Source organism: Lepidochelys kempii, chromosome 1, assembly GCF_965140285.1.
Source record: "Lepidochelys kempii isolate rLepKem1 chromosome 1, rLepKem1.hap1, whole genome shotgun sequence".
NCBI classification, from domain to species: Eukaryota; Metazoa; Chordata; order Testudines; family Cheloniidae; genus Lepidochelys; species Lepidochelys kempii.
The window spans coordinates 227,396,338-227,408,949 of NC_136380.1; the positions used below are offsets into that span (position 1 = coordinate 227,396,338).

General features: G+C 43.0%; 1 protein-coding gene across 6 annotated transcripts in view; it reads right to left on the reverse strand.

The window, feature by feature from the left end:
* Positions 1–660: 660 nt before the first annotated feature.
* The window catches only part of FAM118A (family with sequence similarity 118 member A), a 31,979-nt gene continuing 20,027 nt past the window's right edge, over positions 661–12,612 (reverse strand). For 4 of the 6 annotated variants that reach the window (XM_073316057.2, XM_073316047.2, XM_073316028.2 and 1 more), the window contains 2 exons: positions 3,258–3,341; positions 661–3,007 (listed from right to left, as the gene is read on the reverse strand). In XM_073316057.2, the coding sequence (XP_073172158.1) occupies positions 2,883–3,007; positions 3,258–3,341 (209 nt within the window). In that variant the 3' untranslated portion in view covers positions 661–2,882. Of the gene's footprint in view, positions 3,008–3,257; positions 3,342–12,612 lie in introns of those variants that run through there. The other 2 variants (XR_012155484.2, XR_012155485.2) reach the window with 2 other exon arrangements.

A 12,612-nucleotide genomic window follows, 5' to 3' on the forward strand; every position in this document is an offset into this window, starting at 1 on the left:
GTTGTGTTACAAATTCAAAATAAGCTTTCGAAAGACATTACTGAAGTTGGTAAATTCTAGTGACTAGTGCCTAATCTCTTTAAGTATGTTCTTGTTGGTTAGCATTAAGATAAACTATTAGGTCCTATTAAGATAAAAACTGAAGAATGATTAACTTTTTGAATATGGATGTTATGTTAAATTCATATGACTGCTGTCAAACGCAAACCTCATCTGTAAAGGTAACTTTTTGATGTTAAAATATTGAGAATTAAAATGTTGGAAAAAAATCTTGAAATGTACAGCATTTTTTACTTTTTATCAGGAAGATTCTCACTACAAGGTTTCAGATGTGGTTAGGTTAAATATAAAGATACAAGTTCTAGTAGCTTAATTTTTTTTAACTGTATGGATTAGAAGGGAAGGAGACATTTTCTGTTTCCAATGCTCGTAAAAGACCAACTTTACATTTCTCCTGAAATTGAATCCAGAGCTTCCTGTGAGGCCCAGGAACTGATGAAAGAGGCGAGATGCATATTACATGGCCATGTTTGCTGTTCATTGCCAAACCACAAAGAGGTATACAGCTTCCCCTCTCCCCCAGTCAAAACTGTTCCTTGGTGAGTTCCCCCCCTGCCTTTTAGCAAACAGCCAGCCAGCACAGATGGAAGACAAGGTATATTAATCACAACATTTTATGGCCAGATTGCAATACCCTTACTCATAATGTCCAATGAACAATATTATCTTCCACCTGGCCTCTAAAATCCTCAGTAAATACACAAGTTTCCATTTTTAAAAAAATTATATAAATATGTGTAAATTAATTTCTACAGTAGCATTAGTAGAGCCAGATGCATCATTTAATGAACATTTAGGTTTATGGTCTATTTCCTCCACTTGGGAATCCAGACTTAGTCTTATTCAAAACAGGATTTCAAAGCAAGTTACTTTTTGATTAACTGAATGCATCACACCGAACTGTCACATTCTAGGTATATCCCTTTCAACTATGTTTCCCTAAGCCAGTTGCAAGTCTGTCCTTATAAGATAACTGAAACATGCATATTCTACTGGCAGTAGAATAGATGTTGAAGAAATCCCACACACAGCCATAATGGGCCACATAGCAACTCTGCTTTTAATGTGCATACATGGAACTATAAGAGATCCCATCACTACTGCGATGTGCATTTTTCACAGTGCAGTTGTATGGCACTATTGGCAAGAATGGCTGTTTTACAAGTTGCAATTTTCAGTCGTGTTTAGACTTGAAGAGTCTCCAGTGCTACCTGTTTTAAAAAATGCAAAATTAATTTTACTTGTGATTTAAAAACACTTCACATCAAATCGATCCTAAATTTAAATGTGTGTGTGTGCGCGCAGTGGGAAGGCAGTTATGTAGTGTTGCTCATGGGAAAACTAAAAGACAAGTTAAATAGGTTATATCTGAGGAACCAACTGAATGGATGAGATGCTCAGATACTATGGTGATAGGGACCATAAAAGTACCATAGAACAGAGTTCAATAAAAGTTTATTGCAGTAATTTTAACCTATGACTGCTGTGTTAACACAACCTCAAAACTATACTGTGCTCACAGCAGCCTCAGGAAAATAGATGCAAAAATGACAGCCTAATCCAGCCACTTAATCAGCCATCAGTATCTGATTGATTCTAATTAAAGAATCATTTTTTTAACGCTTTAGAATTTCATTTAAAGAAATCTGTTTGCTCCAGGACAACACAATTTTGGGAGAAACTAACAAGTTTTACAGGATACCCCCTCAGAAAAATCCAAGCTCTCACAATAGAATTTAAATTTGGTAGTCTAAGGACAGGATTCAGCAAGGGTCTTAAGCATGTTTTACTTTAAGCATATGGAGTAATCACATTGGCTACAGTGGAAATGGTTATAACTTGATGAGGTGGGGGTTGTAGCAGTTCTCTACCACACATAATTAGTGGACTGCTTTAACTATGCAACAGTGAAAACATCCCTGTAATCACTACTTGAAATACCAAAAGCATGTCCTGTCCTTGAAACAAACTGAAATATTTTCATTCCAATGTGAAGTGAATCTCAGTCAATAAAGAACAGCCTGTATGCTGCTGTTGGCAATTTTCATTTATATCCTCATTTTCCCCAATGTTAATTGATACTAAAAAGTACCAGATGACAAGTGAAAACTGAAATATTCATAGTACAGGTGTATAGGTCAGGTATTTGGGCTTTATAAAACATGAAGATGGTGCATGCTCCAAGGAGCTTATAGTTCAAGGTTCAGATCCTGTAAGTAGCTTTGTGCTGACAGCCCTCTGGGCATATGGAGCTTAACTGACTCAGTGAAAGGTGCAGGGGCATAGAGCAGCTTGGAAGAGGAACCAGGAAGAAGAAAGTAGATGGAAAAAGGGGGTGGGTGGGGAAGAAATAAAACATGCAAACAAGTTGTCTGAACAACAGACACACAAGGTGCTATGCTTGTTTGCAGTTCTTTAAAAATAAATTAATTTCAACCTTACTTTCTACTTAGTGTCTCTTTATAGGCTGTGCCAGTTTCACTTTCAAGTGTTTAAACCCCACCCTTCTCTAACTTTTAGTTTAGGTATACTTAACACTGCCTTTTTCTGGTGGTGTGGAAATGAATCCTTGTCTATATTTTTCAAACTTTTACTTTAACCTTAGAAGCTAACATTCTGACTGTAACCTAAAAGCTTTTAGCTCACGTTCTAACCCCAGCTACTCCCTGCTCTTGACTGAGACTAGTTCACTTTGGGAGAGAAAAAAAATTGCTAAGAGCAGCAGCCTACTACGGTGTGTGAAGGTAAACTCTTAATGCCATTCCAAGTTGTTGTTGTTGCCAGGAAGCAGGCCTGTTACAGTCAATGCCAGGTAGAGAAAGTCACTGAAATTCTGGAGTAGTGAGAGCCCAGTTCTCTGTTTCCCCGTCCAGCAGTCCTGCGCAGTTGCCCTGCACTTGGGTTTCAAACTTCTTTACAACGCCCAGGTCATCAGCAGAGGTATCAACTGACGAGAACCAAAAAAAAAGAAGTTGTAAATAAGTCACTCATAGATTCGTAATAAACTGACTATTACCTAATCCAGTTAGGTATTTAAACTGGCTTGCAACCACTTACACCCCCTGGAAATGTATTGAGAGATTATGAACTTTTTAATCCACTTTAGCCCTGGAAATAATTAGCTCTGAAAACTTTTCAGAGATTGTTTTTAAGCATCTTGGAGTTTTAAGATTTTATTTATTAGGGGGTGAGAATACCATTAGCTGCTTGTTTGACTCTCTTAGAAAGATCCAGGTCATTTTCTCCTAACTTTCTCTTTGCACAGTCCACACATGAAGTCCCTGCAAAACAGATAACTTGAATTAAAAAAAAAAATTATGTACAGCTATATTAAAATCCTTCTTGTGTTATTTTTAAACACATTATTTCAAGCATCACATATTAAGCGACACACAAGTAGTATTGGTCCAGCTGGAAGCTCTTCTATTTGGGTCTTGTAACCAAAGATCCTGCCTTCTGTTGTGCAGTGAGTTACACTGTACTCCTTAAAGGAGTACTTGTGGCACTTTAGAGACTAACCAATTTATTTTGGCTTGTGGACAATCGGTGCTCCCTCATTTTCCAAGCAAGTCTTTAAAAACACCTGTTGCTTTACAATGTACTGCTAGCAGGTAGAGCTGTTCAGAGAACTGATTACCTTCAAATCCCCACTATTTCACCTCCACTTTAGCAGGTAGTTCCTCCAGGCAAGTGGTTTTCAAACTGCAGATCACAACCTAGTACTGGGTCGCGGCGGCTCTGGTTAGCACAGCTGACCGGGCCATAAAAGTCCTGTTGGTGGTGCTACCCAGCTAAGGCAGGCTGGTCGCTACCTGTTCTGACGCTGCGCTGCACCCTGGAAGCAGCCAGCAGCAGGTCCGTCTCCTAGGCCGGGGACCACGGGGCTCTAAGCACTGCCCCTGCCCTGAGCACCAGCTCTGCACTGCCATTGGCCAGGAACCAGCCAATGGGAGCTAGGGGTGGTGCCCACGGGCAAGAGCCATGCGAGCCACTTGTGCGCCTCGGAGCTGGACCTGCTGCTGACCGCATTTGGGGCGCTCTGCAGTGCCAGGACAGGTAGGAAGCCTGCCTTAACACCCCTGCTGCGCTGCTGACTGGGAGCTGCCCGAGGTAATCCCCTGCCCTAGCCCTGAGGCCCCCTACCCCTCATCCCCCAGCCCCACCTCAGAGCCCTGATGCCTCCCACACCCCAACCCTCTGCCCCAGCCCTGAGCCCCTCCCACACCCCCAAACCCCTCATTCCCAGCTCTGTTGGGTCACAGGCATCAATTTTTTTAAACTAGGTTGCCAGAAAAAAATTTGAAAACCACTGCTCTAGGCTTCCCCTCTCTGTGGATGAGCAGGTTTTTTTCTGTTATAGTTTATATTTGTTCCTCTCTGCTTAGTGCCTCCTGGTCGGGAGAGAATTTTTGAGAACATGAGTTTGCAGGACCAGTTAGGATCCAACAGGCTCCTGTTCATGGCCCAGCTGTGCAGTAGTATGCCACCTCCCCCACTCCACTATATGGCAATGTGGCAAGCAAGCCGTATGCTATTTAGGGCAGAAATTCAGCAGAAACATCTTGCTTCACATAATCTCCAAGAAAGTTGTTTTTCTGGCTACTTGGTGTTTTAGCCCAAAATGAAACAGCAACAAGGGTTGACTCCAGCAGGAGCTACTTGGGAGCAGAAATTCAGCAAGGTCTGGCCTTTAGGAAGCAACAAGCTGGAGGTCCTTGGCTATTTTTTCCCCTTCGGCCTGGGGTGAAATATGGTATCCAGGAATGTCTCCAAGAGGCTGGTACGTCAAAGGGGCAGGAAGATCACAAAGGACTGAATGCCCCGCTCCTTTCAGCCTGCCCACAGCAACCAGGTGTTTTGCCCCAGTTGTTCCAGAAAGGGCATTAGCTAATCCTAGTTGTGGTGCTGCCAGTTCTGAACTCCAGTTCCCTCTCTCTGCCAACACCATGGACACCTAAGCCACAGTTTATAAAACCAACAACAAAAAAAACCCTAAATACATCAGGACAACCTGAGGGTTTTGTGCAGTGATTCTGTTCCCCCTCTGCTCCCTGAGACACCTGACACTTTCCACTCCTTTTACTGTGTTCCTCAGCAGCATGTCTGGCCCATAGTATGGGCATGCTCATGTCAGTTGACCCTTGTTTCTGTGCTCCCTTAAGTGCGGCCTAGTCCACGTCAAAGAAGCTTATTGGAACATCTCCGAGGGTGAGATTTGCCTGCATTTAGTTTCCTAGTGTATTAGGCTTAGACTTGCATGTTTTATTTTGTTTGGTAATTTACTTTGTTCTGTCTGTTATTACTTGGAACCACTTAAATCCTACTTTTTGTATTTAGTAAAATCACTTTTTGCTAATTAATAAACCCAGAGTATGTATTAATATCTGGCGGGGGGCAAACAGCAGTGCATCTCTCTGTGTTATAGAGCGCAAACACTTTGAGTTTACCCTCTATAAGCTTTATACAGAGTAAAATGGATTTATTTGGGGTTTGGACCCCACTGGGAGCTGGATATCTGAGTGCTGGAGACAGGAGCTCGTCTTAAGCTGTTTTCAGTTAAGCCTGCAGCTTGTGGGGGATGTGGTTCAGACTTGGATCTGTGTTTGCAGCAGACAAGCATGTCTGGCTCAAACAAGGCAAGGTACTGAAGTCCCAAGCTGGCAGGGAAAATGGATTCAGAAGTAGTCTAGGCACATCAGGTGGCAGTCCTAAAGGGATTTCTGTGATCCAACCCGTCACATATGCCAGATCAGCTGAGCTTGCTGTTTTACTGAACCCAGTAGTAGCTTTCATCCAAGTGATGTTTGGATGCGGAAGTTTCTAGTTCATATCATTGGCCTGCCCTCTCCAACAAGGTTAATGGCTATGTGCACTAAAATGTTCGCTGGAGGGAGGAGAGTGCACCATGGTGTTGCACAGCTGGAAAACTACTTCAGCAAGGCTTTTAAAGTTTAGAGGATGACTGTATGAGCAAGAGACCTCAAACACGATTACTCACACCCAGCTCTGCTCTTCCCCTGCTCCTTAGCCTCTGTAATGTTTTTTAAAATGGTATTCCCACTTTTAAGGGGCAAATCACATACAAGAGCACCAGCAAAAGCATCAGAATCTGTGCAACAGAGAAGGGTACCCCAGTGGATTGATGGTATCTTTCCTATTTCTGACATGGTTAGTTCAACACTTCAATAAGATGCCTTTGTGTACTGTGACCAAAAAAGGTAAGAAGAAAAAAACCTCTCAAACCAACCTGAGATTGCTATTTTTATGGGAAAATAGGGTAGAACTTTTTTTCAGTTTAAGGCTTCTAAATCAAATTAAAAAAAACCCCTGCATTTGATAGGTTCTCAAAACAGTCATTCCCCATTGATTTTCAAGTTCTCCTGCTGCATCCATCTTATCTTTCCACCTTTCCCTGAACTAGAAAGCAGTCCGTGAAGGCCAGTGTTACTTTTCCTGAGGAATTTTTTTTGGGTGTTCTTCCTGGTAGGAAAGAGACTGGGCACATTTCACCCAGTGTTGCTTTTGTCCAGGCTGCTGTGGTTGCGGACATTTATTCCATGCAGGGTGCATGCACTCAGTATACCCAAGTTAGCAGTACCTATAGGAGCGACGCTTACACTCTGTCTCACCTCCTGCAGCTAGAGTCAGAGCCTCCCAGATGGTATTTTTCCTCATGTTTTTAGAATGAGGATTTTTAAATAGTTAGGATCCTATAGTTGTTAGCTAGCTTTAGTCTCCATGTTATATAGTACTATGCCCTCACCAGGGTTTAAAAGCACTCACTGTGGGGTGGCTATTCCCAATAATGAACACATGCACCCCCCCCCACATGCTGTTTGTTGTGTGTAGCAATGTTGCTCCTTTAAACAGGATTCAGGTGACCTGAGACTTACACTAAAACAGAATCTCATGGAGCAAGCCCTGGGCCAGACTCTGCTTCAGGGGCTGCTGCTGTGGACTATCAGCCCCATCAGTCTTTAAAGCTTATGCAGACCCGTGAGAGGCTGCCTGAGATAGACTCCTCTGCAGAGAAGAAGGGATCAATCCCCTTCTTCTGAGGAAGAGGACACAAAGCAAATCTGAGCTATTCCAAGGCTCAAAGAAATTCTTACCCCTTTTCTACACACCACAGGGAATGTCACCATACTTCTCCTGGTGACTTAGAGCAGGGTGCTCTACCTTCTTTCTGGTGTCAATGCAATATCAGACCATATGTCAACCCAGCACTGTCTGCTGAACTGCCATTGAGTTGGGTATGGACATCTCAGGTCCTGTCAGTCCCAGCACACACTGTGTCAGTTGTTTCTTAGGGGTCTACGAGAGAGGCAAGCTTCCATCTATGGTACCAATGCTGTTTTTGGTACCTAGCACTTTGTTAACCTGCTCAACATCTATGTAACCAGCTCCCGATCTGACACAGATTTCCCCTTCGGCACTGACAGTGATCCTGGAATTGATGTTTTTCCCAGTGCTGAACGTGGTTACAATTTGAGTACCTGATTAGTGACGGTGCAATCTTCAGTACTGGCCAAAATTCTGATGCAGCACTGAACTGTAGGGATTGCTCCACCGTTATCAGCAGACTATTTGGGCGGCTCATTATACTCGAGGTCAGGATCAGCATAATCTTCTCCATCCTCTCGCAGAGCCTAGTCTTGCGAATCCTCTAGATCCCCTTTGAAGAACCATTATCAGTACCAAGATCATTCTGGAGACAGGGTGCTTGGCACACAGTGCCCACTGGCCTTTGATGCTGTACTCATTTCCACACTGGCATCTGTGGAGTACCCCATATTCTTTGAGATCCAGGTAAACAATTCACTCGACACAGATTACTGAACCATATGGTTGTTTACCATCAGCCCTACCTGGAAAGGAGGTACAGGCTGATGTGGCAGAAGCAGAAATACCAATACTGCAGGAGGAATAACCATTAACTTAGGAAGGGGTTCCTGTTCCTCCACCCCATTATACTCTTCACCTGATGATTCCATGATCCCTGACTCATCTTTTCCAGTTCCAGAGAACCTTCTAAGGAGACTGTCTGCAGCTGTGTACGTCCAAGTTGAGTTTATCCACATGAATGCCGAGAAACTGCTGGTCATTCTGCAATCTTCAGTTCCAGGAAAGGTAGCCCTCCCTATAAAGGAGGCTGTTGAAGTCAGCAAAGTCCCTGTAGAACATGCCTACATACCAATGAATGTTACTATGTTCTCATGCAGGGAGTAGAGTGTTTCTATTCACACTCTGCTCCCAATTTGCTTGTGGTAACTGCTGCAAATAAGAGGATGTGACAAGATAGATAAGTCTACCCCAAATAATAAAGAGGCCAAGAAATTGGATTTAATGGGCAGAAAAGTTTATTCCACCTCGTCCTTGCAGATGTGCATCACTAATCAGCACACAGTCTCATCTAAAGATGTTTTTATTAAATTGGAACAAGGTATCCAAATTCGTTTATAAAGAAACTGCTAGAGGATGTTAGGGAGGAGTTTAAAGCTTTCTGGGGGAGGCTTGTCTAATAGAAAAGACTTCACTGCCGTCAGCACTTGATGTGACGGACACCTCATCCAGGCTTATGGCCTCTGCTATAACCTTGAGGTGGGCATCCTGGCTGCAGAATTCTGGTATTACTTCTGATGCACAAACTACAGAAGACTTACTGTTCGGTGGACAATCTCTGTTCTCTGATAAAGTGTATGAAACATTATTCATTTAAAAACTCTAGGGCCATGTTACAGTCCTTAGGTGCTTATACCCCAGCAGCTAAAAGACTCCATTATGGGAGTCAGCAACAATTTAACCAGTACCCCCAACCATATTTTGGACAGGCCTCCTACTCCATGAGACAACACGACTCTTCCAAGAAGCAGCATAAGCCTCACCGGAGAAGACCCTCAGGTTTTAGTTTCCAACAGATTGCCAGCAGCTAATGAAAGACAGGCTAACAGTCATTTTGACATGCCCGTTGAGGGCTGCACACCAGTTGTAGGAATTCATACAATTCCCCCCTTCCCTATTTGGGGACAGGCTGACCCACTTCCTCAGTGCTTGGGGCTCAATAACCTCAAACAAGTGGGTCCTAAACACTAGGACTGGGTTATGCCACTCAAATCCTATTCATTCCACTTTCACACACTCCTACCCTGTTCCTTTACATCATGAGTCATTGCTTCTTCAGCAAGTCCAGATCCTTTGGGATCTGTGGAGAAGGTCCCTCTGCAGCATTAGGGAAGCGGATTCTACTCCCGGTACTTCCTTATTCCCACATCCAAGGAAGGGGTAACGTTCAGTCTCAATCTTTGTGGTCTCAACAAATACATCAAATTTCACATAGTTAATCTAGCTATGATACTTCCTGCCTTGAATGACGACTGATTTGCCACACTCAATCTCCAAGATGCCTGCTTTCATGTGGTGATTCTCCCAAGCCACATGGAGTTCCTGAGATTCCTAATAGGTGCCCCATGCATCTTTACCAAAGGCTGCCACCACTGCTGTGCACATCTTATAAAGAAGGGAATTCACATCTTTCTACTTCAAGATAGCTGGCTGCAGAGGTGCACATCCAAGGAACAGGTTCATTTCACACTGGACCTTTTCAATCATCTAGGACTGATTTTGAACAGGGAACAGTTACTGCTGATTCCAGCTCAAAAAGTAGAAGTTCTCTGGGCCCTACTAGGCTATGAATTTGAGAATTTCTCTCCCATTTAAATGAATCCAGAATATTCAATGCCTGTGTATGGACCTCCAGTCTCAACTTTTGACTGTGGTCCAGGTATGCCAGAAGTTGCTAGGCCATGTGGCTGCATGCATCTCCCACATGCGAGATTTGTCTTTGGCCTCTCCAGTTTTGGTTGGAGTTGTTTTTTTGCCAAAGCTACCACACTTCAGACAGGCTTATCGGAGTATCAAGACACTGGACTCTTTGCAGTGGTGGACAAATCAGATCAATTTATGTCAGGGTGTCCTCTTTCCCATTCTCCAACCAAAACTGGTTGTGGGGCATATACAGGATCATCACACAGTCTACGGTTTACAGTCGGAACAGGAAGCATCTTTATATATCAACACTCTCAAACTTCAAGCCACCTTCAATGCCTGTCAAGCCTTTTGGGATCGGATCAAGGGAGCACCAGTTCACATACTTATTGACAATACCACTGCTATATATTATGTGAAGAAGCAGAAGGAAGCTCACTCCAGGCAACTTTGTCAGAAAGCAGTAAGGTTCTGACACTTCTGCATTTGTGAAGGCATCATGCTCACAGCCTCACATTTACTTGGTTTGCAAAACCAGTTGGCTGGTTGTCTCAGTAGGACTTTCTCCAAGAACTACAAGTGGTGCCTGAAGAGCAGCATGGTCAGGTCCATCTTCAGGGAATGGGGTATTCTGTTGGTCAACCTGTGTGCAACAGAGGACAATAGGAAGTGCTGCCGATTTTATCCGCAAGTCTGATGCAATCCAGGTCTCTAAACGAAGGCTTTCATCTGAAATGGATGGGGCCTGTGAGGTACGTGTTCCCTCCTATTGCCCTCATTTCTCAGGTGATCCTCAAGTTGAAGCTGGACCAGGCCAAGATGACTCTCACTATGCTGGTTGACCAAGACAGTGCTGGTTCTTCAACCTCCACAATCGGAGAGTTTGACTTCCCAGATCCCTTCCTCCACTGCCTGACCTACTGACACCACAGTCCAGTTGTGCATCCAGTGCTGAGCAGACTACACCTCGCAATGCGGTTGGTGCATACTTAGATGGGGATAAGAGCAGTGTTCGCAAGCAGTTCAAGAAATCCTGATTCACAGTAGAAAATAATCTACGAGGTCTACTTATTTGGCCAAGCGGAAGGATTTTCCTGATCTGGACAACATCAAAAGGAATTCAACCCAGTGGGTTTGTTTCCCTCTATTCTAATCTCTGCTTTGCAGTATATTCTGCTTTATTATATTCAGCAGTAATGCAAGGAACCTACAGGCTTGTATCCTGTAAGACACTGGCTTCGCCAGTTTGCTTGAGGCCTACAAACTCTGGCATAGATAAATTTAAGTAACTCATAAGTTTTGGGGAAATAGAAGGGGTGGGGGGGAATTTTGTCCATAATGACATTAGCCAACCACAGAACATGCACTTACACCAGCTTCTGGAAGGTTTTTGAACGAACATCTGACCTCAAGAATGCATGGTAACAAACTGATGTATATAATAATGGGGTGAAATCATAAATACACTAACCTATAGAAGGACACCTTAACATTAGTAAGGGGAGGAAATACAAATAAGGAAAAGTGGAGAAACCCGTACTGAATATGCATTAGACATGATAACGTCAGTGTAACATATTATAAAAGTGGCATCCCAGCCTGGGAGAGCAGTAAGAGAGAGAAATGTAGCCCTTGGGAGGGCCCAGAATGATGGCCACTGGTGAAGATGAGGAAGGTTTTGGTGATGAGGAAGGTACTAGCTAACATTTCCAGTTGTCTACATGGAATGGTGAAAGTGTGGCTGTTCAGATGTACTTTCTGTATTATCTCTATTTACCCTACTGAGTTAGAGTGTATAAGACTTTGCTAAATGTATTAATAAATTATTTATTTAAATTATAAAAGTTCCTGTAGTGCAAGTGTTGCACCTGTGCACATCGTGGTGTCCAACTATATAATAATTTTAAAAATACTGGGCCTGATCTTGGGAGAAGAACTTATCAACCCACAAAGTAAAACTGGGAATTTGTATTAATAAACTATAGATCAGGCTACACCAAGTCAGCTCCTATTCAGGACATGTTAGGCTACTTGCCACATTTGAAATCTTCAGGGCTATCTCTTAGCTTGTTAAAGATTTATTTGGCAGCAATCCAAGCAGAGCTTGTTCTCAAACCCTATGGTAGGAAGATTTCTGAAGGATATCATTTACCTGTTCCCACTAGGGAAGGAATTTATTTCTTTGTGGGATCTTAACAGTGCATTGGCTGCCTTCACAGATGCTTCTCCTTGTCCCTTCTTTCCCAGAAGATTTCCTTTCTTGTTGCAATATCTTCCATGAGAGTCAGTGAAATAGTGGCCCTTATGGCAGGGCCCCTGTACACATAGTTCTTCATGGATTAAATATACTTGAGTCCACATTGGAAGTTTTTAAATCAAGTGGTTTTGCAATTTCACCTAAACTGAAGTTATTTACCTACCCATATTCTTTCCCAAGCCACATTCCTATCCTAAGAAACAACAGCTTCATACCTTAGACATGAAATGGTGTCTGCCTTTTTATCAGGCAAGGACTAAGCTTTTTTCAATGACAAGCAGCTTTTCATTTCTTTCGCAGATATGATGAAAGATCAGCCAGCAGCAGTACAGCAGATTTCCAAGTGGATAACCTCCTGCATTAATTAATACAGCTTACTGAGTAGCTCAGGCCACACCCTGCAGGGTCATTCAACAAGGGTTCAAGTGACTTCAGTGGCATTTCTTAATGACATTTCAAATTTGGATATTTGCTGCTACATGGTCCTACATACACATGTTTACCAAGCATCATGCTATAACAGCAGCTTC